The 27,985-nt window shown below is 35.6% G+C and overlaps 1 protein-coding gene across 7 annotated transcripts in view; it reads left to right on the top strand.

The window, feature by feature from the left end:
- Window positions 1-27,985, top strand: part of Cask (peripheral plasma membrane protein CASK) — a 240,234-nt gene that overhangs the window by 17,941 nt on the left and 194,308 nt on the right. For 4 of the 7 annotated variants that reach the window (XM_076765678.1, XM_076765685.1, XM_076765680.1 and 1 more), the window contains exons 3-6: window positions 36-141; window positions 5,314-5,391; window positions 7,487-7,662; window positions 22,313-22,399. In XM_076765678.1, coding sequence (XP_076621793.1) covers window positions 36-141; window positions 5,314-5,391; window positions 7,487-7,662; window positions 22,313-22,399 — 447 coding nt within the window. Of the gene's footprint in view, window positions 1-35; window positions 142-5,313; window positions 5,392-7,486; window positions 7,663-20,450; window positions 20,523-22,312; window positions 22,400-27,985 lie in introns of all 7 variants that reach the window. The other 3 variants (XM_076765681.1, XM_076765679.1, XM_076765683.1) reach the window with 2 other exon arrangements.

Genomic DNA, 27,985 nt, shown 5'->3' with positions numbered 1-27,985 from the left:
AGAAATAAAGTTTCGTAACTATACGATTGCTGCAGATTTGAAGCGCGAGGCCACAATATGCCACATGTTGAAACATCCCCACATTGTAGAGTTGCTCGAGACCTACAGTTCGGAGGGTATGCTGTACATGGTATTCGAATAGTAAGTATAACGACATCAAATTGTTTTATTTAACTTTGCAGTGAATTGAAACTTGTCTGAAACTAACAATCAAAATATAATATCAACTCTTTCGGACGGTATTTGATCTAATTTCGTTGCCTGATAATTTTTTTCAAGCACTTTGGTGAATTCGAAAATGGTATAAACTATATTGAGAAAAATTATCGCATGATATCGTAAGTACATGCCCAATTACTAACTTTAAAATATCGAGTATATGTGTAGTATCATAGGATCTAAAAGGGTTGAAAAATATGCGCAAGCTTCGCGTATTAAAATTCTTAACATCAGCACGAGCAAGTTTGTATTTTAAAGAAATTTAAGACATTTAGAACTTACGAAGTAGTGAAATAGCAGTGGTGTAGCTATACCTGACACAGAAAAAGGAATAAAGTCTAGAAGGAAACACAATTCGACAGCTGCTCTTTCCTTAAAAGACGTCAGAGCAGACATACTAAATTATCTTTCGATATATCTATTCAGAAATAAGACAGGGATGCCAATATTCAGATAACGTTTCAGGCAAACGTTTCTTAAGATGTTAAGAATTTTTATACATTTTATTTATGCACTAAATTCATGTTGTAACATATGTGACACAAACCATAACTCAAAATACGGATAAAAACAGGATGTAATTTTGTAATCGTTGTTTCGATGATTATTATATTATTAGAAATATATTTTATTTCCTTTTTACTCCGTAATAACAGTATTCTAAAATGGTCAGTATTATTTTCTACCGAATAAGTGTTTTTCACATTTAAAAAAAAATTCTTGCTGTCAGGACTTAAGAAATAAATTATTCTAAATTAGAGAATCTAATTTCGAGTGGAAGTATTTGCACTTACGTTTATACATATTTTATTCCAAAATGTAGCGTATCGGGACATTTGATCTATTATGTATAATTTTATACACGTATTGTCTATTTTTAGAAAAACATTTTCGCTTTTGTGTATCTAGATCGATGTCTGGAGTCTGTGAAGTAATCTGCGGTACAGCGTGAATCGATCGTACATTTTGACGGATACAAAATCTAAATCCGGAGGCACAGAGTATTCTTGAATAATAACATCCGGTGGAGATTTATCGCGGACAATTTCTGCTTTTCGAAATGCCACGTGTGAAAGTTTATATCGCAAGAATTTCATTCAATATTAAATACGAGTCGAATGATATATTCGAAATGGATTTCTCTATCAGATATAATTATGCGAATATAATTATAACGAATTGTTCACCTTGAGTATATAACCACTTTATGAATACGAATTTCACGTCGTTATGAATCGACTTTAATTAGCATTGAATGAATTATAAATAGTCCATTGAGCGCACAGGAGCAATGATTCACGTTACAATCGTCGCTTGTTACTTGATCATCCGTTCGGGTCGTTGAGTTGGAAAATATTTATTTCTTTAATGATGACACGTACACGTATTGTTCTCAATTTGATACATAAATTACGTGAATGAAAAATAGTATCTATACAGAGTGCTCGACTACTAATGATAACACTTTTAAAGTGATTTAATAATATTACGTTAGTATAATTAATTTTTTTATTAAAGAAGATAGAAAGAAAGTACATTTAAAATCAGTTTCTGTAAAAATCTTTAAAATTATTAGGTTCCTACAAAGACGGTATGATATACTTTCGCCATATAATCAATAATTTATAGTTTACAATGAGCTGAAATCGTTTAATTTTTGTTTGCCAGAGTGATCTATTTTTTTAAAAATCAGCTCTACGTGATGTCGCAGTAATCTAAAGTAATGGATTTTCGCTTCGTTTGAAAAGTAAAATTCACAATCCTAGCGACTTTCTGGATTACTATTAAGTATAACACTAATGGACTCTTTTCCACGCCATTATCGAGGTTCAATATTAGATGCGATTTTTTCACGCGATTTTCTTTGTATGTAGGATTAAATCCATAGATAAAAGTTTCGAAAATCTTTCATTTGTCAGAGTACTTTACAGTCAAGCGATAAAATATCAAACGAGCCTACTTTCAGACTTTTCCCGGTTTGTTCACTTATATTCTTTTCACTTGAATTGGATAAATTTATACTGTCGTCATTTGGTGGACGATTTAGGCAAGATTTATTGCAAACTGGTGAACAGTATAGCCTTAATTTTCTACAACTGCTCATGGATCTTCCGCACCCCGTTTCGCAATTGCAAAAAATACTTGATAATGAATCTGGAGCAAGTAGTTGAAATGTTTTTATTGGTTTCGACCCCGACCGAGTTGCAACCTGCGATGTATTACCGTATTACGTATTTTTAGAATCTACATTCTACACAATCACACATTTATACGAAACTACCTATCAAAAGTTTTAAATTTATTTTAATTAACGCTTGAAATCTTTCAACAATGGTGGAGTAAATAGAAATGTACAATAATATCCGTAAAAAGTAGAAATGAAATAATTTTCTGAACATGAATTAAAGTACAATCTAAATTTCATAAGAAGACATCGTATACAATACCTGTAAAATGTCTTCAGTAAACTTCATTGGAATTATTTTAATTGGGTATTCGATCGATCATATTATGCGATCGATGATTATATAAATCAAGTTTCTCGTGTTATTATACTTGCAAAACTGTCAGGCCTGCCGAATGTAAATGAGACTGCTTTTTATCGAATATTTTATTTTAGAAACTTAGTGGAGGAGCGAATTTTATTTTTCAGCGAGACGAGGATCCACTCTTGGACACTTTAAATTACTGCGTCGTCACGTAAAGCCAATCTTCCAAAAGATAGGAGTATAACAAAAAGATGATAATCACTTGGAGCGTGTAATATCCCGTTATACTGTCTTACGGTTTGAAAGGACGTTTCTAGTTACTCGGGACGGATTATTGTTTTGAGAAAATTAAATGGTTTGTTGGTTCTATTGTTCCAAAAGTGACTTTTGCTCGACTTTATATGACAGTAGGATTGCACGCCACTTATTGTCCTCTTCAAGAGGAGAGACAAACGAATTGATATCTCTTTCTGCAATTTATAGCTTTAAGAATACTCCAATAAAATTCCGTGCTAAAGTACAACGATGGGTTTGAAACCGTTTATTTGGAAAACACATTTTCCCAGTTTGCGCCAGTGATATCTCAAAAACCAATAATGCTTTTAACTTGAAATTTCGAATGATTTTCGCTGCTTTGACTTTAAAATTACGTCGCTTAGAAAACTTCAAATTCTATACGATTAACCTAGTTCGGCGAATAACCAGGCTCATACATAACAAACTTTTCTGTGTTTCTTTCAAATCAAACAATAGTACTGAATAGTTATGACTTCCGCAATGAAACTAGTTTGTTTTTACGTGCATGTATTTAACAAGTGTTTTCTAAAAAATTATATTGACGTAAAGAAACATTCTGATATTCTTCGATACTCGCTAAATCTGCATGTCAAATTTTAAAACAATGGAATCAATATTTATATTTATATTATCTATAGCATTGTTAAAAGTTTTTGAGCGTTAACTGAAATAAATATAAAATTGTTAGGGAGTAGTTGCATTCAATTTATTTGTTGTCTTTGCAAAAATCGCACGTGGTGCATTCTATAGTTGGGTCAAGATCAACTAGTTACTCAAGGCCATTGGCATTATCCTCGTCATATCTGTTGGTTGCTCTGTCATCCTATCTCACCTCTTCGTGCCAACCTGCAGCCTCTCTCTCTCTCTCTCTCTCTCTCTCCCTCTCTCTCTGAAATATAGATATATAGGATATATAGGTGGATCATTTATTACATGCTCTAGGACAGAATTCCCCAAGAGTATTAGGCTATGGTACAGAGTGTTATACAGGGTGTTCGGCCACCCCTGGGAAAAATTTTAATGGGAGATTCTAGAGGCCAAAATAAGACGAAAATCAAGAATACCAATTTGTTGATGGAGGCTTCGTTAAAAAGTTATTAAGAATTAAATTAAAAAATTTCAAATCGTTCTAAAAAAATTATTTTCGATTGCAAGGGTCGATTATAATCACTTTTGATGAATAGATATACCCCGGAAATCCTACCCAGTTTGGAGAAAAAAATTCGAGAAGGTGTGAAATTTTTCAATAAAATTAAAAAATTTTAAATCGTTCTAAAAAAATTATTTTTGATTGCAGGGACCAATTATAATAATTTTTGGTCAATAGATATACCCTTGAAATCCTAACCATTTTCGAGAAAAAAATTCCTTACCGGAAATATAATGTCAAGCCAAAAATGCTTCCCGTAAATTTCATGCGAATCTTTAAAATACCATAACTTCTGAACGGATTGGACGATTTTAATGTTCAAAAAACCAAACGCCGCGTATTTTAGTGTAGAATATATAACAATTATAAAAATATTGGAAAGGTTGTTCCTTGGCCCCGTAATGTTAGAAAAACCCCATAAAAATGGTCCAATTTTCAAACAGTCATAACTCCTATAATAGTGAATATATTTCAATGAAATTTTTTTCTGAAGTAGAACCCATAGGTACCTACAAAAAAGTATTAAACTACTTTTCTGTAGGACGTCAAGCGAAATTATTAAAAATCAAAAACGAATTTTTAAGGAAAATTGACAGGGGGTAGGTGTATAAATTTTTCGGCAAAATTGAAAAGTTTCAAATCGTTCTGGAAAAATTAATTTCGGTTGCGGAAGTCAATTACAATCATTTTCGGTGAATAGAGATATTCCCGAAATCTTACCCACTTTTGAGAAAAAAATTCAGTATTGGCGGAACTTTAAACGTTAATAACTTCTTAACGAAGCCACCATCAACAAATTGGTATTCTTGATTTTCGTCTTATTTTGGCCTCTAGAATCTCCCATTAAAATTTTTCCCAGGGGTGGCCGAACATCCTGTATAGGCAAGCAGGACATAGTCTCAGGAGTTCAGAAATTTGGTCAAAAAAATTAATTAAAAAACTTATTTGTCCTTATTTTTACACTAAAAATGAATAACTTATTCATTTTCATATTTCTATGTTAAATAATTTTTTCATCGCGATGTAGTCGTATTTTTGAAAGCAGAAAACATTGGATACGTCTGTGGACGTATTTCATTATGCGAATCTTTTGCTTCAATGTAGATGTAAATCCTCACACCTTGTAAATTGTATGTTAATGTCTCGTTTCTGTTTCAGTATGGATGGTTCTGATTTATGCTTCGAGGTTGTTCGAAGAGCGACTGCTGGATTCGTGTACAGCGAAGCAGTTGCCAGGTAAGGAAATGTATGCACTGTAGATATAAAGTTATTCTATGCTCCAGAAGTCCTTTCTTTCACTCTGCGTGTACGTTAAAACGACACTGCTCTTAAAAGTTTCGAAAGAAACGTTAACCTAAATTCTAAGGTCCAGTAGTCTTCATCTCGAATATGGTCATTGTTGCCTCGGAACGTAGAATTAACAATTTCCACGATATTTTCAGGTCATGGTTGACAACTTATCGTCACATATTATGTAAACATTCTCTGTACGAAGACACACTTATCTGTTCATTTCTATTTAAACTTTAACTCTTGACGATTCCAGAATTAAAACTTCCCATTAATTATTTTTTTTTAACTCCAGAGTCTTTACTAAAATTTAGTAGCATAGAGGCATTCTGACAAAATAATTATTTATTTTTCCTTACTTTTTAATTTTGATTAATTTAAAAAAATTGTTACAACATAGCGTGTAAAATTGTATAGTTAATAGGTACTTTGTTTTCCACTTTTCGCAAAATTGTCCATTTAATAACGTCTTGCTGTACGCAATAAACACAATAAACTTCGTGCACGCTCGGTTCACTTATTATGTTTCTGAATGGAAGTGACATTTCCTCGTGGAGATTCCCGCCTCCTGTTTACAAATCCGTCCGTGTTGAATAGCAGTAAATTAGTCAGTCACATGACGGAGAATCTGGGCACACGTCAGATCCAAAACTGTCCGTGAAGCGCGTTGCTCTCTTCATGATCGGTTCAAGTTTAGATCGTTGCTCGCAGCTATTGTCTGGAACATTTGTAGCGAACAGGTTGGAAACGCATGAACCTTTTACTCTTGCGCTAAAAGACCAGCATATTTGGCAATTGATTTATCTGCTTTAGATACTGTAAAAGCATGAACAAATGCAATGGCTTGCAGTAGAATAAAAAAACATTTTAAAATCCTAAGTCTTGTATGCCACGAGCAAATTTATATAATAAATTTACATGTTTCGACTCTCAGTTCGAGTCTTCTTTAGTACTGTAAACAGAAATGTATGTTTATGTATGTGTTGCCAAGAATATTTTAATTCTAATTATTAGAAAATTACTCTTCTGGTATATCCTAGAAGAGATTACTTAAAATAAATATAATTTGTAGCTCGCTTAGTTAGTTTGTATGAAAGGTTATAACGCACTTAGCTTTAATTTATAACGTCGATACAAGTGTGTACCATTATACTCGATCAAATATTTCCCACGAAAATTCTTAGATGATTCGAATAAGTGGATACAATAATAGCTTACAATTGGACGTCACCCAAGTGTCCAGAATCGACTTTCTTCTCTTCGAAATACATTATTGAACGCTACAAATCTAGAGATCTGCACGTTTATATTTTTCCCCATTCTTAAATTCATGTGGTACAACTGCCCGTCGAAGATTGAAAATCATCTTTTTTATTTATGATGAGTTCCGCTCTGATAAACGTCAAATGCCACGCGAGTGAAGTATATTTTAGGAGAAATAGCTATAGAACAAACCAATTAATTCCACAAATAACAGCAGGGTTGAAGGGAAGGGCGTAGGAAACCGAGAACAGCGAAACCGGGTGGAGACATTCATTTCGATAAGGCAGTGTTTCGCTCTCATTGATTTTGCGTATACGTACTCGTCTTTATTTAGGTATAAAGGTACTTTAATAATCGTACCTGTCACAAAAATGATTATCTATATTAAATTACGTGATTTGTTATGCTACCGAGTGTAAACATAGTATTTGCAGTATTCGCGGTAATTTGTATCGATTACTTTTCTTTTGAATTGTGATATCTCGAGGAGAACAATATCGATTCTAAACACTTGTTAGTCCTGAACGTTTGTCCAAAAAAGTCCTCACCGAGTGGACAAACCTGACTTACGTAAGTACCCTGACGATTTGATCTGTTGAAATGCAAAACATCGTTGCGAGAAAATCAATAATTTCCCTCTGTGCTACTTTTACCGCGTGTTACGGTGCAACAAGACTCGGGACCGTCTTCCATCGAGCGCAGAACACGACACCCATCTGTTTCTCAACTTTTCCATCCCGCTTGATATCCGAGTGTAACGCTCCCTTTCGTTTTCCAGCCATTACATGCGACAGATCCTGGAGGCGTTGCGCTACTGCCACGAGAACGACATAATTCATCGTGATCTAAAGCCGCAATGCGCCCTCCTGGCGGGCAAGGAAAATTCCGCACCGGTGAAGCTACGCGGGTTCAGCGTCGCCGTGCAACTTCAGTCGTCGCAGGCAAACGGCGTCGGTATGTTCTCACCAACCTTTTTCTCATTCGTTCATGTTTTCTCTGCGTGTACAGCCGTTCCACAGAACGTACTCTTTACTATGCATTCTCGAGGGGACACGATACGGCGTTAGCTCTCTTCAATGCTTTTTTCGTGTCTAGTTTCACCCGTTCTTTCCACTTCTGGACGCCTGTATGACGCCACTTTACGTCAAGTCGCATACAACTGGACGCCATAATCACCGATTGTTTGGTGGTTCAAAAGAGCGCTCGTTCAGTTCTCGAGCGACTGTAAACGAAAGATACGGAAACTTCTCGTTAAATGTTCCAATCTTTACTTCGATAACAGCCTTAGAACCACTCCCGTCACTCTCCGTGTCTATTTTATCTTATTTAATGACTTTATGACGAGAACAATTTACGGATACTAATACCGTCCTCGTTAGCCGACAATTTTTTTGAAGTACATGAAAGCATAACGTATACAGTAATAGAGAAAGCAAGTTTCAGAAAACTGCTGCTTTATTCATTGCGAACAACCTGTCAACTCGCACGACTATACGAATAAAACCGATCGTTTCCTGAAATTAAATCGTCTAGCAAGCTCGTTAAAAGTTTCTGAGCTTGATTGTGCGACTTTTATCGAGTAGTTTCTGTATCGTAGTCCAAGTAAAATCAACTGGTCGATCAAGGCCACTCACGAGGCATCCCCCACCACGCTGCTTACCCCCCACCACGTTTCCTTCTTTTCGCGCATAACCTGCAGGCACACGCTCTCGGTCTCTCGAACAAAGAGGCTAGGTAGCATGGAGTAAATGAAAGAGTCATGTCTGCTATGATTCATAGTCACGGAAATGCCTTGAGCAGTGTTGATTTTGTCTCGACTATAGCCTGAAATAGAGCGTGCATATTGAGAGCGAAGTTGTGGTTCGTCGGGCCATTAATATCTTGTAAACCGTTCGAGCGAGGTGGTTGAAATTTTACACGAATTAATTTTCTGGGAGTACCGATACGTGGCACGTGCTTTAGAGCAATCGGTGAATGTGGTATTAAATCTTCTACGATTTGACGTGGAGTGGGTCGTATATATTTGCAGGACAATTACAACGAAAAATACGACTGAATCAGTTACAGCACATTTTTTTGAAATCGTTAGAATCGTATGTGGTAGACAGAAAATGTTTCAATGCTTTGAATATTATTTATAATATTCTATTATACAATTACGGAATGTGGCAAGAATTACGAAAATGAGTAGAAAGTACAGTATGAATTGTTTGCAATAGGTTTGATTTTGAGGAAGAAAAATATTCATATCGTAGATCTTAGAAACACACCTTGTACGGAGATAATTCGTTTTTATAGGTTCGACCTATTTTTACCGAAGCAATAACTCTGTTTATCGTTCGTGCTATCGCTTGGCAATATCATGTACAAGGCAATTTTTAGTAAACAGATATTCTTAAATGTAAGCGAAATTCTCGTGGCTGGTTTCCAAAATGTAGGTTGACATTTATTGAATTAAAATGCACGAAAAGTTATGTTAACAACAGAATTTCTGTTTCGTAATTACAAAAGCAATACGATAGTACTGAAATAAGAGTACAAAGTAATCATAATAACGTTACTAACTAAGCCTTTCATCCTTTGTTGATTCTAGATATCTCAACTAGATGTCTTAATTAACTTTCAATCTATTGATTATTATTTATTTCAATTTTATAGATTTTGCACTAGAAATTCAAGATCTGATTACTGTGTGACACATTTCGTAGCATAAAGTTTTTGTAGGATTGAAGTAGTAGAAAATAGAAGAAGTCTTCTATATCTTCAGAGTCGAAGTAAAAAGTAGCGATAAAGTCAAATGATAAGCCACGTTAATAATTCACAGTCCGGCGACGTATAAGACTAGAATAATAAAGTTCTTTAAAACAACTCGTCTTTAGTTGTTACGAAACATTATACTCGGTGTAAGAACAACTTATCAGAGTTCGAGCTTGGATGAACACAGCCGTTATTATAGTATCGACTAAAATGATTTGGACAATTTACGTGCAAAATGGATATAGGAATTATTGTAGGTCTTACAAATTAGTATTTGTAAAATAATTCAATGTTATGCAACTGTACTTTTTTTTTTGTTCTTTATGAATGCGTCAGTCATAGATTTTTGCAATTAGCGTGTCTTCCGTATGGCGGTTTCAGCGATCGATTGGAATAATTGAGTATTACGAGTCGATGACGCAACATCCAAGTTCACGATATCAAATAATTGAAAGGAATGGTACGGCTCGTTTGATTAAACTGTTTCGAAATTGGTTGTTGCTTCGTTAGCTTTAGATCAATGCGAAACGAAGGGTGTTGTTTCCTTTGTCAAAGAACGCGACAAGGGAATCGGTAATCAAACGAGTTACGCATGTGCTACAGCATGCTACAATAATTGAAATGTTTCTCGTCAGACATTCGTGAAGCGTAAACGGCAATTATTGCGCCAGGAACGAGTTGATTCATTTCTGCGAGGAAATGTAGCAGAGTTGGAAAGTTATCGACCCTTTACCACTTCTTACGTACGTTTTCTATTGATTTTAGAAGAGAGCTAACATCGTTTGGATTTAGTACGGCGAAATGGTCGCTATTAATTAACAGTACTCTTAACTCTACGACAAAACCTATTAATACTGACAATGGGACACATGTACGCTTACATTCATTGTGAAATCGAAGAGGCAGCATTCGATACTAATTTACAGAGCGTTCCAATTTTTTGGAGTATTATTTAACGACAACATTTTGGAACATATGTTTGGTTAAGGTATTGTTCTTCGTCATTTTCAAAGAGTCTTATTCAAGATCGACGATTTTCACCCTTCTGAATTTACATCAAATATTTCACATTCATATTTCTATCTGATCGTCATCAATTTCCGTTGTCAATTCTTCCCTGCGGATATAGGAAACGAAACCAGGAGAGGTGTGAAAGTACCATCCTATAAAAATCAAAATATATTAACTTTGAACGATGAAAGACATTTTAATAACACTTCCACGATAAAATAGCAATAAACTCACTGCCTTTGGAAAGTATAACATTTCTACGATTTACCATTATATTACACGATTTATATCCATTTTTTTTTCTTTACTCTCTTGCAATTTTAACGAACAATAATTTCAATTGTATTCACTTTGTTTAATACATTTCCAAATGAAATTAAGAGCAGAAAATAGTGTAAAGCATGCATTTAAATGATCTGGAAACATAGATATCTTCAGGCTTTATCTGCAGTGGTCCTTTTATGCAATTAATTTTACAAATCCAATCGATTAAGTCAAATCTATATCGAAACTAACCGACCCGTTCGTGCTATAGCTGTCATTGTTACTTAGGGTATGCAACGGCAACAAGGCCTCAGGCACAATGGTAACTTTTCACAATAAAAAATTTTTATAATACGGTCAAAAGATATTGAGAACTTACTCTCTGCAAATGGCATTAATTGTTGAAAACATTTCTCTGTCGTTACCTGCGTCCCAAGTCGCTTCGGACTTCTTTCATTGCCCCGTAGACGTATTCAGCCTCGCCAAGGAGTGGAGTTTCTTGGCCTCTTAGTTTCCGTTTTTCAATATTGTAATTACATTCGAAGCTTATACACGTATTCCTTTCTGCCGTAAAAGTTTAGATCTTTGCACTCCAAGCAATTAGATTATACATTAGAAGTTAATCAAGCTTTTTCTTAGATTATACGACTATTTCAATTATACAGGGTGTTCAGCCACCCCTGGAAATTTTAATTGGAGTGTCTAGAGGACAAAATGAGACTAAATAAATATCAATTTGTTGATTAAGGCTTCGTTAAAAAGTTATTAAAAAATTAAATTAAAAAGTTTGAAACCATTCACGTAAAAATTATTTTCAGTTGCAGAGGTCAATTACAATCATTTTTGGTCATTCGACATATCCCCGAATTCCTACGCATTTTTGAGAAAAAAATTCCTTACCGAAAATCTAATATGAGGCCAAAAATGCTTCCCTGAAATTTCATGCAAATCTTTAAAATGTCATAACTTCTGAACGGGTTGGACGATTTTGATATTTAAAAAAGCAAACTACGCGTATTTTGGTGGAGAATATGTACAAATAGCAAAAATATTGAAAAAATTGCTCCCTGACCACGTAAAGTTACAAAAACCCCATAAAAATGGTCCAATTTTCAAACTGCCATAACTCTTGCAATAGTGAATATATTTCAATGAAACTTTTTTCTGAAGCAGAGCTCATGGGTATTTACAAAAAAGTATTAGACAACTTTTCTGTAGGGCGTCAAACAAAAATACTAAAAATGAAAAAGGAATTTTTAAGAAAAATTGACAAGGGGGGGGGGGGGGGGGGGGGTAGGTGTCCAAATTTTTTGGCGAAAATAAAAAATTTCAAATCGTTCTGGAAAAATTATTTTCGATTGCGGGGGTTAATTACAATCATTTTTGGTGAATACACATATCTCCGAAATTCTACACACTTTCGAGAAAAAAATTCTGGAATGTGGACAGATTTTTCGACGAAATTAAAAAATTTCAAATCGTTCTGGGAAAATTATTTTCGGTTAAAGGAGTCAATTGCAATAATTTTTGGTGAATAGACACACCTCCAAAATCTTACGCACTTTCGAGAAAAAAATTCTGTACTGAAAATATACTGCGTGGCCGGAAATGATTCTATAACTTTTTAATGAAGCCTCAATCAACAAATTAGTATCCTTAATTTTCTTCTTATTATGGCCTCTAGAATCTCCCATTAAAACTAGAATAGCGAAAACTTGCTGATTCAATACGTGGAACACGAAATTAACCAATTGCATAATCGATTACTTATTTAATTAAATTTTTCATATAGGTTTACATCGTTACTTTTTTCCAATTGGTCTCAGCTATTGTAATATCGCACTTGTTTGGAACAATTTCAAATTTCAGAACCCGGTGAAATTAACCATTTAAAAATTTTGAACAATCCGTTGAGTTGCATTTAAATATCGTTGAAAACGGTGAACTGTGAAATCCGAAATGTTATTCGAAAAAGTATCCGATTTCGCGTAAAATGACTCGACTGTTTTGGAGGTGCGGAATATAAATGCTTCCACAGCCATTAATCTCTTAATTTTTGATTTATATCATGAACGAGCAAATAACGATTTCTCATCGTACATCATTCATTGAATAATAAAATACCAGCGATTTATTTATTGTTGTAATGTACGATTTTGCCAGTTGATTTATTATAAATATCTTTATATCTTTCATATTCGGTAAATCGTTTCATTGAAATAATTGAAAATCTCGCGTGGCATGCAAAAAATAGTTAAAGAAGAAAAGACATCTAAAGGGAGTTATTAACTGTCACTGGTATAATTAAACATTGTCGATCACTTGCTTCATTGGAGACATGAATTTTGCATTACCCTGGAAAGATACGTCCCTGACTTTTTATATTATGGATAGTATATGTTGCTGTTTCGACTCAGGAAATACATTAGCCTTCCTGATCCTTTGTTGTTGTTTGGTTTTTGCTCCTGTTCCTACTTACCGTGGCCTCTGAAGTCGATTTTTATAGTATATTAACAGCGCGTACACTGTAAGTTCACATTTAGCGTTTTTTACTAAAACAAGTTTAACGATATTGCAGTAATTTTGACGTTATATCTTATATATTTTATATAATCTTAACTGAATATATTTTCCATTTGACCACTATTAAAAATTTTTAATTAGTAATACGAGTAAATAAGTAGTTTTTACAATAGTGTTATACTTTTGAAATATGAGCCTAACAAAAAGTGAACATATCATATGTGCGCTGAGCCATTGATATGGAGGAGAGAAAGAAGAGTAGTCGGAACTACGAAAAGAGAGATTTGCGTTTCATTTTAGTTTTGCTAGAGGACTCATCAGTAAAGCTACCTGTCGGACATTGCCTCAGGTGCAACTATCAGTGGATCCCCTCATGTCTGCGGATGTAATAGACACAGTTTTCAAAAACATATTATATTTTTATTGCAATGAACATTGCAGAAAGTAAAACTAAATCCATTACGTGATACTATTGATAGTGTTGAAATAATACATAGATAATTACACACTTGCAAAATTTTTAAGTTAACTTCATATAAAGAGGATTATTATACCGGAAATCTAAAGGTATTTTTATTTCCAGATCATTTGAATGCGTGATTCGTACTACTTTCTGTTTACTGTGCAAATGGTATTAAAACTTATCGTAACGTTATTTCTACTTTTAAATTAATTAGATCAATCTGATGTTTCATTATTCAGAAAGAATAGTGCAAACATTAAAGACCATTGCACCAGAGGTGAATAAATCAAAGAATTAAGAAGAATGGTTCTACAAAAGCGCCAGCTGCTGGTGACACGACTATAATTCCAGAGTTTTCACTCTGGAAGCACAATCGTGTCCCCGACAAATTTATTTTTTATTATTATTCTTATTTCTCGATTTCCATTTATGCCAACTTCTTTAATGCAAGCTTGACGCACGGTTTGAATTTAAACGCTATAATTTACGAACGAAACTTTTCCACAACATTTAACTTGTATCAACCGAAAGGGCACCAGAACGAGGTGCAATTGAGATAAATTTTCTTTAAAATCGCGAGAAAGTGCACTTTACTGTAACTATTACAGTACTGTCTCGCTTTTGCATCAATCTGTGTTAAGAATACTTGCTACGGAATCACCCACACCGTCGCTTATGTTTCTTCGCCTCGAGCGACCGTCTACTCCAGTAGTCGACATAGCATCATTAAAAACCCATTTGAGCTGGCCGTTTGAATTCGATCAATTCTGAAAATACAATAAAATCTCAAAATCTCTCCGCATGAAATTTGGTAGCTCTGATTTTATTGCAAGAAAAGAGGCAGTATTGTAATATGAATTTCTTGTGGACAAAATGAACACGAATTTTGTAAAGTAATGGTAACTTGCATAAACTATCCGAAAACAGTGATTGATCCTATCGTTGCTCGTTTTTGACTGATAGTACTGTGAGTAAAGAGTTAAACTTTGAAGCACAGTTCTGGACTATGGAGTTATTTTTTATTTCTGATATTTTCGCGAGTCAGGAACATGTCCTGACATTGTCGGGGATTTGAAATGATATGCATATGCACGTAGTGTAACTAGACTGCTGGCTAATTTTTTACGTACAGTAAAAGGGATGGCGTTTCAGCGTGTAGCGGAATCCATTATTTACGAGAACGACCTTAACGAATGTCGTTGAGCTAGGCGACCTCATTTTCGTAAACAGCATTGTAGAAGCGGCTATAAAAGATTCAGCGGCAAGGAGATGAGCTTACCTGGTGGGTTAGGGCATTCTCGCCGCCGGCAGAGTGACATATTTGTAGACAAAGCTGATTAACGTCTCTGGAAATGAAAAGCGCCGCTTAATCCCTTGAAGGGACGATGCTTCGGTAACGAATCCCTTGGAAAGAAAAGCACTCCGCGGTTCAGCGAGCATCGCGAAGCGTTCAACCGGTAGGGGATGAGTTTCTATGAATTGAAAATTGAATGCTGCCTCTTTAGAGCGTCCAACGACAGTACATTATTTCTTTTTTTTTTTCTTCTTACACCGGAACGGACGTGTTTTTGAATGAACATTCGTCAAGAGCACTTTCAAAGACACTCGGTGTTTTTGTATCGTCTCTCTGCTGAATGCCCTATTCTTCACTATTGGCTGGCTTGGTCGATGATTGGCAGTCGTATTCAAAATTTCTCGGTGTTCAGTGTGCAGAATGCAACGGCTTTTACGGTTCTTTTTCTTCTAAAAAAATTCCTCCCTCGTTACTTTCCTAATGATTATCTACGTTGGTGTCTGTTACTTGTGATCTTCTGTTGCTTCGATAACGCATGATTTCACGGTAAGTAGAGTTTACTGCTGATTCAAGTATTTCGTCTTTCGGATCTGAATTTCTTATTAATTTCTGGATACGTCGATGACTTATTTCAGTCACACCGATTTGAATTTAAGGGACAGGAATAATGGCTGCTCAAATTGACAGCGACATGCGAAACACAGTATTCATTTTGACGCTTCACTGTCAATTTGAGAAGTCGTTATTCTCCTTCCTTTAATTTCAAACTACAGTAGAACCTCAATTATCCAAACTAATCGCCAATCACAGACACTTCATCGTATTTTATTACATCGATACACAAATCTGATTAACACACGTAGAAATTTTTAAATTTTATTCATCCCCCGCTTCAGTTTTCAATCCTTTTAATCTGTCAATACGCACAATCTTTCTAAATATTTAATTTAATTTCTTTCTTCATTCGTCTACTTCAGAAGTGCTTCTAAATTTTGTGAATGTTTCAAAATGTATACAAATATCATATTCACAGTGACAGTTTTACTCTTTCTTCTGTACTAGATGTCCCAAAATTATCCAACGAAACGAACCACTCTGAGCAGTGGAAAGAACAAAATATTGTAGTTAAAGGTGTTTAGTTAATTTATTCAACATTTTCTCTTATTTTACGAATCGAATGTATGTCATAGTTTGGCTGGAAATCTTTGGGATATCCTGTATAACTTAACGAGAAATTGTCCAAACATCTTGCGTCGATAAAACGCAGGTGTTGATTATTTATCATCTGCAGCCGCATAACTATAGGGATTCTAACCCAATCTGTGGCCTGGAAGCCGAAGAACAAAGGGGTAGGTACACTTGGTGTAAAGAATATAGTGAGGTACTCGAAGCACACTCGAGTGGTATGGAAAGCGACACCCTTAGGGGTGCAAATTGCCAAATGTGCTTTTCGTTATATAGGATCGCATAAGTCTGCCACGCCTGCATCCTTAATCTGACCGAATGTCTCACCCGTTGCGGCCTTTTGTCCAAAGTAGACATTGATTCTATTCCTGTGAGTCCTTCGTCCAAAAAAATACTGCAACCCTTGACATCCAATTTATTTGATTGTATCTTAACGTCGTTTAAATATATTGCGCGACGTCGATGTCTAGCGAGAGTTTGTGTACCAATGTGGAACCTTGAATCTTCTGTGACGCTTGAAACTGACGGTTATCAAAAAATTATATTGCTTTTGGACAACAAGGTTCCATTCATAAGCACAGAAATATCCTGCAGGATGTCGACGTTTAGACACTTCGGTTCGTGGTTTGCTGCATTCTATGGACGTCTGGCTCGTGAGGATAATCTGCCACATGATGTCCAAAAAGTATACAGAATTCGGCCCTGGGATCTTGACTCCAGACATTTAAGTACGCCACCATCTTCACCGTGTACTGTTTTTACGACCTCACTCTATTTCTACCGCCGAGTGTACACAGGCGCGCGTGAGCACACTCGTTATTGCGTTTCCAGAAAATTCAGATGCCATGGCGCAAGAAAGACGGATGGGGAAAAAAAGAAAAGGTAAGTAGAGCACAGGGAAAGCTCGTTGTTGTGTTTAGAAAAAATTTCGAACCTATTCTGCCGCCCTGAGCCAGGGAGCCATATTTCAGGTGCTTATTACTTTAGATTGCGCGTCCAAATAGCCTAGGTTTTCTCTTAACATATTGGCTGTCGCGTTATTTTTCACTAAGCATCTAATAAAGCTCATTCCAAAGGTTAGTTATTGCTGAAAATAAATCTAGATGAGATAGTTGTATTTTATAGAAATATATGCTATAACAAACTTATTCGTGGCAATCAACGTGTTTATATGATTAAGATTTCTTTTATTATGGAAACTTGTAAAAGATTCCAGACCAGGGACTGCGTTTGCGGTGGTACATTATTCTTTCAATATGTTTCTATTCTGTTCTATTTTTGTATGCCGCTTGTGCATTATTTTTTGACAGAAACTTTTGAGGTCCCTCAGCGCGCCCCACTCTGATTTGAAGTTCCCCGGTAAAACTAGGACGAAACGTAACTTCCTTGCGTCGCTAATGGAAAACAGCCGTTGACGGTGGCCATTTTTTGCAGTTTAAAATACCCCTCTAGCAGAAGTCGTATATTCCGCTGCCTTGAAGCTCTCTACTCTAGGCACATTTCACACACCCTCGAGAAAAGTGACACAACTTAAAAAAACTTTTATTCATCGGATTATGTATTCATTGCATAAGAAAGTTGTTAGGTTACCAACAGGTGAAGTGCAACGAATGTTTCTAAAGTAAATGAGAAATTAAAACATTTGTAGATTCGCAATTTTAAAGAAACGTAATAGCGAGCGTGTGCGCTGCTTACCGCCCTCTTCCCTCCCATTCTTTCATCCCTTGCTCCAAAACTCAGTTATTGGAAATAAATAACTGTGAGAATTGTTTGCTGGAGTAAACTTTTATACGATGTTGTTCAGCAAAACATATGAATTTTAAGACCGTATATTATTGTCTCTAGAATTATTATCCACTTTATGCTTTTTTTATTATTTTCTCCTTTCTTTTTCTGTGCCTACTATAAGAATTTATTGCATGTGTCTTTAGTAGTATATTTTACGTCACTATACATTAGCTATGAAATACACCTGTTATAGTATATTTTGAACTGAACCACTGACACCGTTTGGATAATCGAATGTTCAAATATTCGTGTGTTCGATAAGTCGGGGCTCAGCTGTAGTATTAACCCTTCGGAGTTGACGTGCACCGTATGGGGACATAAGGAGCTGCCTCCCTAAGTGGACGAATACTATATGGGGACAAGTAGCAATGGGTTTAAGTGTGATCGAATTGCTTCGAATCTCTAACTTTACTTTCGAATTGTTTCCGAGTACAGCAGAACCTCGATAATTGGCTGTAAACACTAATTCGTACAATGATTGAACTATCTGATTTAATAGAATAGAAGTACACTTATGCTATAATACAGCATTTCCACTAACGATTTACAGAAAAAAAACTCTTTATGTTCCCCCCTCTCCGTACAGTGATCATCGATCCCAAGGGGTTAATTTCATCTTTTGCGTTGCAATTGTAACTACAGTTAGCAGTTATCAACATCACAGTCATTACTGTAAATTATGTTCAAAGTATTGGTATATTTTGTGTCCCAAAACGCTTATTCGTAATTATTCGTTTATCATATTTCTGATTATGACCATGAAAAACAAGCTTTGCACGACGTTCGGTCATATCGCCGTTAAGAGCCGTTGATAAAATGCACTTTGTTGTATCAATCGATCTATTTCACTCAGTACTCGAGCGTAAATGGCTAGTTCTCCATTCATGCTCCGTGATTCGCATGAAATCAATAAATCATTCAGTTCGAGTAGTCACGGGTAAAACTATTTCCATGCAACCGGTAATCCACGAGAAAAACTGATGGAAACACAGATATGGATATCACGATATATTCTTCCTGCAAGATGTGCAGTATTGATCCGGTTGTTTGCGAAAGAATGTTACACGGAATCTGAAAGAGCGCTCTGTACCTCGTTACAATCCAGAGTTGGGCACAATTTTTCACGAAAATTAAGGAACTTAATTTAAGAATTATTAAGAATTATTCGCATAACGTGGATAAAATAATTTCTTACGAAAAACAAATATGGCCCAGATGAATCGTTTGACTTTGACTTAAATTAGTACACAAATATTTAAAGTATATAAACTGAACAAGAAATATGGAATTATTTTTTTCATTTATATTAGGAAATGATTACATAATTGTCTGGATAATTTGTGGGGAACTTTAGTTTCAAATGATGGAAATAGTGCCCAACTCTGCGAAAGGAAGGAATCATTTTTTGATACTTCGTGGCCCAAAGTTTCGGTCGAAAGTTCGCTTAAAAGTTCTTTCGAAACAGTGAAACGTTAATTTCGCCGAAATGTCTGGCCGCCATTCAGACATCCAAGTTTCGAACTAATTCGGCATATCTAACAAGAAGAACAGCGCAAATATCTTCGTCTTCTTCGGCAATGTATCTCAAGGAGTGCAATACCATTCTTCGTACCTTTGAAAGCTGCATCGTCTCGGATTCGTGAATTGTTCAACGAACAGTTTACCGGGTTTTATTGAGCGCAAAGCAATGTGATTTTCGACAGAAGAATTCGGCAATATTCCCGGGATACTAAAATTAATAAAATTCATATTTATTATCCGATCGACAACCTGTCAATCCAGCTTTGCTATTAAAGCGTTATTGTGTCGACCAGATAACCGAGGAAAGTATGTTGCTTGCAGCAATTGTTTTGTCGTTTTCCCTTTTTGACGAACAAAAATTAACGTTTGGTATTTTGTCGCATAACAAGGACGCTTTCTTTGATTTGATTTTTGTCCCGGAAACAATTTTAACGCTTCAAGCTGGGGAAAAAATTTATTTATTAATACATTCTTTCCTTCCTGTCTTTCAGTATTAGGGGAGGGGAGGGGGGGAAGACAAATTATTCGTTGGCTGTAGACGTGATTAATTTCTGCAATAACCTAATAACAAAGAGACTAAAACACGACGGAATTTTAGACGAAATTTTTATAATTGCACTTTGTCTTGAACCGAAATTAATAATACTTCGTGTTGTAATAATGAAATTGTGCAATATGTAAACTCGAAACAATAGGAAATTTTGTTGATTATATTTTTGAGAGAATTCACGGTTTACATATCCACTGTCGTAAAAATATAGAAATAGAGGGGAATGGGTTAAAGTTAAATATTCTGAGATTCATTCAATTGTATCGGTGCAAAACGCCGAGTCCGTTTAGAGCGTTCTATATAATTATATTTAACGGCAACGCGTGGAAAGTGTGTCGCTTAAATACAGATTCTGATAACTTGAAATTTGGTTTGAATGAATACAGAGTGTTACACGACCGAGTATGGGCAGTGTCTGAGCCCAAAGGGGCAGCTCTACTTGAAGGTCGACAGCGAGGGTAAGCCTGACCTAACCTTTAATCATCGCTTCCGCAGGAGCCTTGTATCATCATGCCATATGTATCACACCCACACACATATACACGTACACTCATATACATACACTTGTCACATTTACACCGATTGTATTATGCTACATCTTAACCCGATCCGTGTGTCCCTCTCACGTTACTGTACTCTAGAAGCTGCCACTGCTTGCTTGCTTGCTTTTTCGCGTTCAGATTTCCAACCACGAGTCGCTAACAAGCCGCTCGATATGCAAGCTGGAGATTCTTCATAGAATCACTTCAATGTTTCATCGAACTTTCAGTCGATGCGAATTCAAGTCGAAAGAATGCTCCTTGACGAGAACGACCCTCGCTGGAACTTCCTTTATATCGTGTACACCTTTTTTCATTCTTTCGCGTGTTTTCATCGATATTGACAGTTGTACAGGGTGTTTCACGATTCTCGGTAGACAAATAGATGGATAATATTGGAACAATGGTGTACGTGGCTTCGATTTTGAGAAAATCTGAATGAATCGATCGTTGGGGGAAAAAATATACCGTTTCTATTCTTTGAAGACCAAGCAGTACCTTTTGCCGATTTTATCAGGAAATAAAATAAAGTAATAAGAGAACTTGCGTTTGAAATACTAGTAAATAATTATGAATGTCGATGAATTCGTGAGGATGGACGCGTAAAACGAATGCATGATGTGACCGCAAACTTTAATGAATACACGTTTGTTCAGACTAATGAAGAGATTAATTTTATTCAGCAAACAAGCAATTACTTATGTTAAATATCGAATTCAAATTCTATTTTCATCTTATAATGCAGGAACAATTGGATTGACCTATAGAGCTTTGTTTATGTTTATCAATGTGTTTGCTCGTTCACGGTTGGCTAGAAACGTGTACAAATTGTCACAACTGATCAATGATGCTGTTGTTGCAATTGCAGTACGAGTACCTAAATTAATAGCAATTTGTAATAAAAACATGCTTTAATACGAAACTATTAATTTACAGTACTTATTAACTTCGATATTGATTTTCTTAAAAACGAAACTTCGTACCCACGAATTTGATGTGTTATTCTAAATATGTACCTTCGATTAATTTTTTTCCACGACGAATCAACCCTTCCCTGGTTGTTCTATTCGTTATGGACCATCCGTATTTAATGTTCATATCTTCTACTTTCTTATGTCTATCTTTATTAGTGGCATTAATGTACTGTTAAATTCCATTCGTGTTGGTGTACTATTTTTGTATCCATTAAATGGAGTAGCTGCATATTTCAGTGTTAATCCGTTCACCCCCCTTATCAGGTTAGGAAGGGAACAATATACGTAGGAGGGAACTGCATTCTCATAGCAAACGTTTAATAGTGATCACTCGGTGACACAATGAAGAAGAAATTACAGTGTCCAAAGAGAATCGTAGCAAAGCGAGCCGGGGAATAATAAACTCGGTGTCAATAATAGCGATTACAGCTGCTTTATCTTCGACGACGGTGCATCGAAACTTCAATAATCGCGTAGACGAGCTGAACATTCGATCGTCGGAGGCGCTCCGTGCCAAAGAATCGCGTAGGAAATCGGTTGCCATGTTCACCGAGCGCTCTGACCCGTGCTAATTCGATTCTCTGATATAACGACACAAACACAGGTCTGTCTTTCTCTACGAATAACGGCGACGACGATAAGGTTCTTATCGTTGACGATGGGCAGATGCTGTACGGCCCGATATTACTCCGTCGATAACGATCGTACTCCTATTTGTCTGTGTTCTTTCGATAGGACCGACGTCCACGGGCTGCAATTTCCCTTTCGAGGACCTGACCGACGCCGAGGATTCGCTAGTGAGCGACACGGAAGACAATATCGGTACTCGTATGCCTGCCACACTCGCATAACAACGAGAACCCGGGGGTAGACACGAGAAAGACAGCTTCGATTATCCTTCGAAACGCGATTGTCCCTCGCGGATTATTACGGTCCGTCGATACGCGAAAAAAAGTAACGGGAATGCTCGATACGTCTAAGTCGAAAAAGTCTTTACGACGTTCACCGAAACTCGGTCAGTCGACATCCTATCGACACATATATCCGGTGGCTTTCGTGACCATTGATATATCGATCGAACGTGTTGTTTTCGATGCAATGATACGCACAAGTCGTTCTACCCCCGTGTCGTTCGGTCATGTCAGCTTCAGACGAACACGTAGTGTCTGTGTAGACACTCCACTAGACCTACGTGCGGTAGTTTGTTCCTGTAAAATCGTTGTGCAGGCTCGCGTAGTGACACGTACACGTTCTGTCGTCGAGCTAATATCCGAAGAATGAGACAGAGAGGCCCGTTTCTTCTTTTCATTCTTTTTTTTTATTCTGTTTTCTTTTTGTTTTGTATCCCCCCTACGTCGACGTGTTTCGTTTTGTAGCGTGCGAATGACTCGAGTATTGCTTCGTCATTGTAGGGATTCGACGATTGAAGGGTTCATTACGATTTTGTTTTGTAAATTTGAATTTGGAACACAGTATTCCTGGCAGAGACAGGTAAAATTTTAGTCGAATTACGGCTAATCGAGAAAATCGTCATATTTTTATTCGTTCGTTGTGGAACTTTTATTTTTAATTAACGAGTGGCAAAACAGTCTCTCATTAGTTTGATATTTTTACGTTGATGAAAATTTTGCCTGCCTCTGATTTCTGGAATGCTTCGAATCTGCGTCTCGTCGATAGTGTTTCAGGGAAATATTTTGTATCGGTTCTATCGAAATATGTGGGCATAACTTGAAGGTGAATTTGACACGTTGAAGTAACGGGAAAAGTTCATATGGATATTTGTACAGTTTAAAAGTAATGAGTAAAGAGAGAGATAATTTTTATTTGGTATTTCACTGGCTTTATTCCGACTACGTAAAAGCTCGCTCTCGTCCGATCACCACTCCAGTTATAATTTATCGATCACTTTTATTATTATAGATTATACTTCAAACGGTTGTAAAGTCAACGAGTTTCAAAAGTTTGAAGTATCCTTCGAAGTACGTTTAAATGTAGGTAAATGCTGGAACATATTCAAATTTGATTCGCACCCAAATTGCCACTTCAAGAACAAATGGCTACAGAAATAAACCGCAAGGACTTACGGGGAACATACTCGAAGTGTCTCCCCTCGATTTTGATGAAACTCTACAGTTTTATAAAGCGACAAAGGTAGGGGATACGTATTTTTTTTAGCGACGTTAACTTAAGTTCGAAGGGCAAAGTTACACTTCAAAGTTTTACCCCCTAATGCTATCTTAAAAACTACAGGAGTTGCAAGAAAGCTTTTTAAACAAATTCTTTATGATTTTTTATTGAAAATTTATACTATTTTCATTTTGAATTCACGATCTATTGCAAATATATTTATCTTGTACTGATATTATGTATATGTAAAAATTAAAACATAAAATGTGTGACATGGACGGCAGTGTTTGTTAGTTGTTTCCTTTATTTGCTTCGTAATTTTTTCCCTGATACAGAGTTTGTTTAAAAGACTTCCCGCGCATAGCCTATAATTTTGAAGATAGCATCAGAAGGCTAGAACTTTAGAGGGTAATTTCATTCTTTACACTTGCGTTACTCACCGTCGTTAAAAACAATTCTGAAAGAATAAAATAACGATGCACCAAAATCCATGGTCTTAAACACTCGCGTGAAAAGTAATACGACAGGTTAAAAGTCAAGGAAGAGGTAGGAAAATAGCAAGTAGGTCACCTCGATATAATGACCCATTTCTCTGCAGTATGAAGAAATAATGTTTGTTGAGTCCCCAGGACCCAGGTGTACCAATTACGGGGTTAATTAGTTAACAATTATTCCTGCCCATACCTTGGCTCTAAACTGATGTTGACTTTTTGATTATATAATAACGTGTACATTTTCTGCGTCTGAATGATCAATTTCAATATATTGTCTCTTAAAAAATTGAGGTATTCGGTAAATAATATCCAATGTAGATAATTCTAATAAATACCAGAGTACTAGAAAATACTGAGGTTATTCGTATAATGTTATGAACATGTTTACAAACAATTCAGAAGGTCATACGTAAGGTAGAAACCATTCATGGTAAATAATTGAGTAGCAATCTGTGGAGCTATCCCATTTTAAACGAGAATTATTGAAACGAAAAAATTCCAATAACTTGGGAACAAGGTCAATTAGGATCAATAGGGTCAACAGGGCAAACGTTCGTATGAACTTTTTCGGTCTAAGATCAATAGAATAATTATTCGTATGAACTTTTTATTTAAAAGGTCAATAGGACAAATGTTTAGATGAACTTTTTTTATTACGTTCGTATGTCCAATTCGATCCTGACGTTATTCCCACACGTTTTTATACGCCCCATATGCGAATGGATTATAAAGTTATATATTTAAATAAAATTTAATAAATATGAATGTTTATTATATTTAATACTGTTTGCATTATGTTATTTATTCCACTTAGAAATGTACGTGTACGCAGAAGTATACGTAAGTCAAGATGCACTTGTTTTAATTCTCTTTAAATAGAAATAAAAAACACATGGTTGATAGAATTCTTTTTGGAAAAGTTTTTCATTCTAGTTGACACTTTCTGTGCGTAAGAAACCCTTCAAAGTTTTACATCTTTTTTCTTCTTTTTTTTTTCTTATCTGTTTTGCGTTCAAAAATTGCCCGACTGTCGGGCTTATTTGTGTCGTCATTGTTCGTAGCGGTAGACTAGCCTGTCTCTGTGTGTTCCGCCTCTTCTGTATGTATTTGTGTTTGTCTATCGTTTATTGTCTGTGACGGATTGTCGTACATTACACCATCGATCCATAAATTTTCGAGAATACTTCGCACACACAATATGTAAATGGAACGTGTACAGACATACGCAGACACATTCGAGTGCATATATTAATGCATAAAGTAATTTCTATAGAGTAAATTTTTTTAATAAAGTTGTAAAGAAACTATTATTAAAGAAGCATTATATTGGTAAAAGTTATATGTACTACGAATATAATATAATCATTAAATGTAGCCATAAAAAGTTTTCAGTTCTGCAGGAAGCGCCTTTAAAAATATTTAATTTAGTCCAGGTAATATAAAAAGATCAAATTATATGTTATTGACTTTAGAAACGTTTCTAGACTTTTGCCGTTAAAAATTAGGTCAATCAAATAACTTCGCGTAAAGCTAATCGACAAGTGAACACCTTCGCAAGGAATAAAAAATTTTAACGCGCTCGTGAAGATCAAATTTATAGAGCAATAAAATTATTCCATCTAAAAATAATAGGTTTGTCATAAACGATATCGTTACACTAAACGAGAAGGTAGATAGACCAATTAACTTGATCCATAAAAATGTAACACTAAAAATGACACGCCGAAATTTTCCTATTTTTTCGAATAACATAAACAATTTTAATTTAATACATTTCTAGCTATTACACAACTTCATAAACGTATAATATTTTAAACATTCTACTCATCTTTACTTATATATTATTCGCTAACATTTAATGCGGTTCTATCGACTATATGAAAATTATTTATGCTACGTCATGAGTGCTTCATCAATTTTGCAATGGGCATTAGATGAAGCAAATGCTGTAGAAATATATTACAATTAACGAGCGATCGTGGTTAAGCCACAAAGTATACAATGAATAAAAAGATTGATCGTAGATAATCACAGAATTTATTAAGCAACACTATTTTGCAATCTGCACTATGCATGTATGTCACACCTTGCACAATGTTTTTACTTCCCTGCTGTTTAAAATTATATGTATACCCAAACGATCTTTTTTTCGCATCCGTTTCAGAGAAATCTAAATTTTCTTCACTTGCTAATGTTAATTCATATATGGCTCGACGTATTTTTCTTCCATGATTCTCATTTGCTGTGCTCTATATTTCGTATTGTATGCGTATGATAATTTTGACCTACTTTTATGCATTTTTACATAATTCTGACAGACACCTGGACTGGGTCTTCCTTATTTAAATTCTATTTTCTATTCTTACTACAAATGAAATATATTTCCTGCTATGTTTGCATTTGCTTTTTTAATTACGTTGTCCAATATCAAAGAAACGATCGACACGAAATATTTTATTTCCATTATAAATGTAAATTACCAATTCTATGTTTTGATGTTTTACATTTTTCATAATATTCTCTACATGCATTGTGCATATTGTATACAGGGTGATTTCGTTAGAGACAGAAGTTCTACTTATCTCTTTTGAGTGACAGACGGGAAAAAATGTCCAAGATGAAAGTTGATTGATTTCGTAAGGTAAGTAAGTTTGAAGGACAATTTCTTTCAAACGTCGTATTGTTCGGTGCACTTAAGATCATCGAGTCATTCTTAATCAGAATCATATGTCTTTCTGTGACTTGTAAATATCAAGGAGCTTCTTAAATCAAATTCATAAATCAGTGACACGCCTTACGATAATAATTCCACTTAGACTTGCTTCAACATAAATCGTTTGAAAATTTCTTGAAAATCTAATTTAACGCTAATAATAAGATACGAGTAGTCTAGCCTAAGTTTCATTCGAAAATAAAAATTGATGACCTTGATTGCTCGGAAAAAAGTGACTTTTAAAAACGATTAACTTCACACGCAATTGAATCTGTGAAACCAACTTTTATCTGAAATCATTGAAATGTTTCCGTTTCAGTAGGTCACTCTGTATAATATTATAATTTATATGTACCCTATTATATACTATGTGTTTAATACATAATGTAACGATGATATTATTAATATTTACGTTTACCACCGAAATGGTTTTGCGGATTTGTGCCGTTTTTGCTTTTGGCCTTGAGAAACGCATCTCCTTCCGTACATGTTCGTCCACGTGCGTTCATTTCTTTCACCTCTTTGTGCAGCTTCATGTCCCGTTTCTTGCAACTCTGACCAGCCCCTTACACGTTTATTATATTCGATTATGTTAGTGCGCAATGAGACACGAAATATTCTAGGTAATATCTTTATATTCTGTGCTCGTACAGTGTTGCTAGATGCGCCAATGCGTTCTCTTTTCACTGAATGTTTCATCCGTATCGCATTTACATACCACACACTCGATTGTTGGCATCATACACATATTCAGTTCGGTCCAGTCGATCCACTGTTTCACGAGAAGACCAGCAGCTCGATCGTTTCGTTTCGTTCGACGATCTCTCTCGTGCGTGTCGAACGAAACAGCTCGAATTTAATCAATAAGGAATTAAAACACGCTAACCAGCGACTTTTTTTTATTTCTTTTCTTTATTTTTCGAGCACGCTAATAACGCGAGCAGTTTCGAACTTCTCGTATGCAACCCGCGAGCCGACAAAAACTTTCGAGCGCGTTGAAAGTTTCGTTTAACGCGACGATCGACTGCGAACTCTCGGAGCAATCACTGACGCCTCGCTTCAACTTTGCTCGAC

The sequence above is a fragment of the Colletes latitarsis genome, chromosome 5, assembly GCF_051014445.1.
Source record: "Colletes latitarsis isolate SP2378_abdomen chromosome 5, iyColLati1, whole genome shotgun sequence".
Taxonomy (NCBI): Eukaryota; Metazoa; Arthropoda; class Insecta; order Hymenoptera; family Colletidae; genus Colletes; species Colletes latitarsis.
The sequence above is the reverse complement of the archived record's forward strand: the minus strand, read 5'-3'. Positions and strand labels throughout refer to the sequence as shown.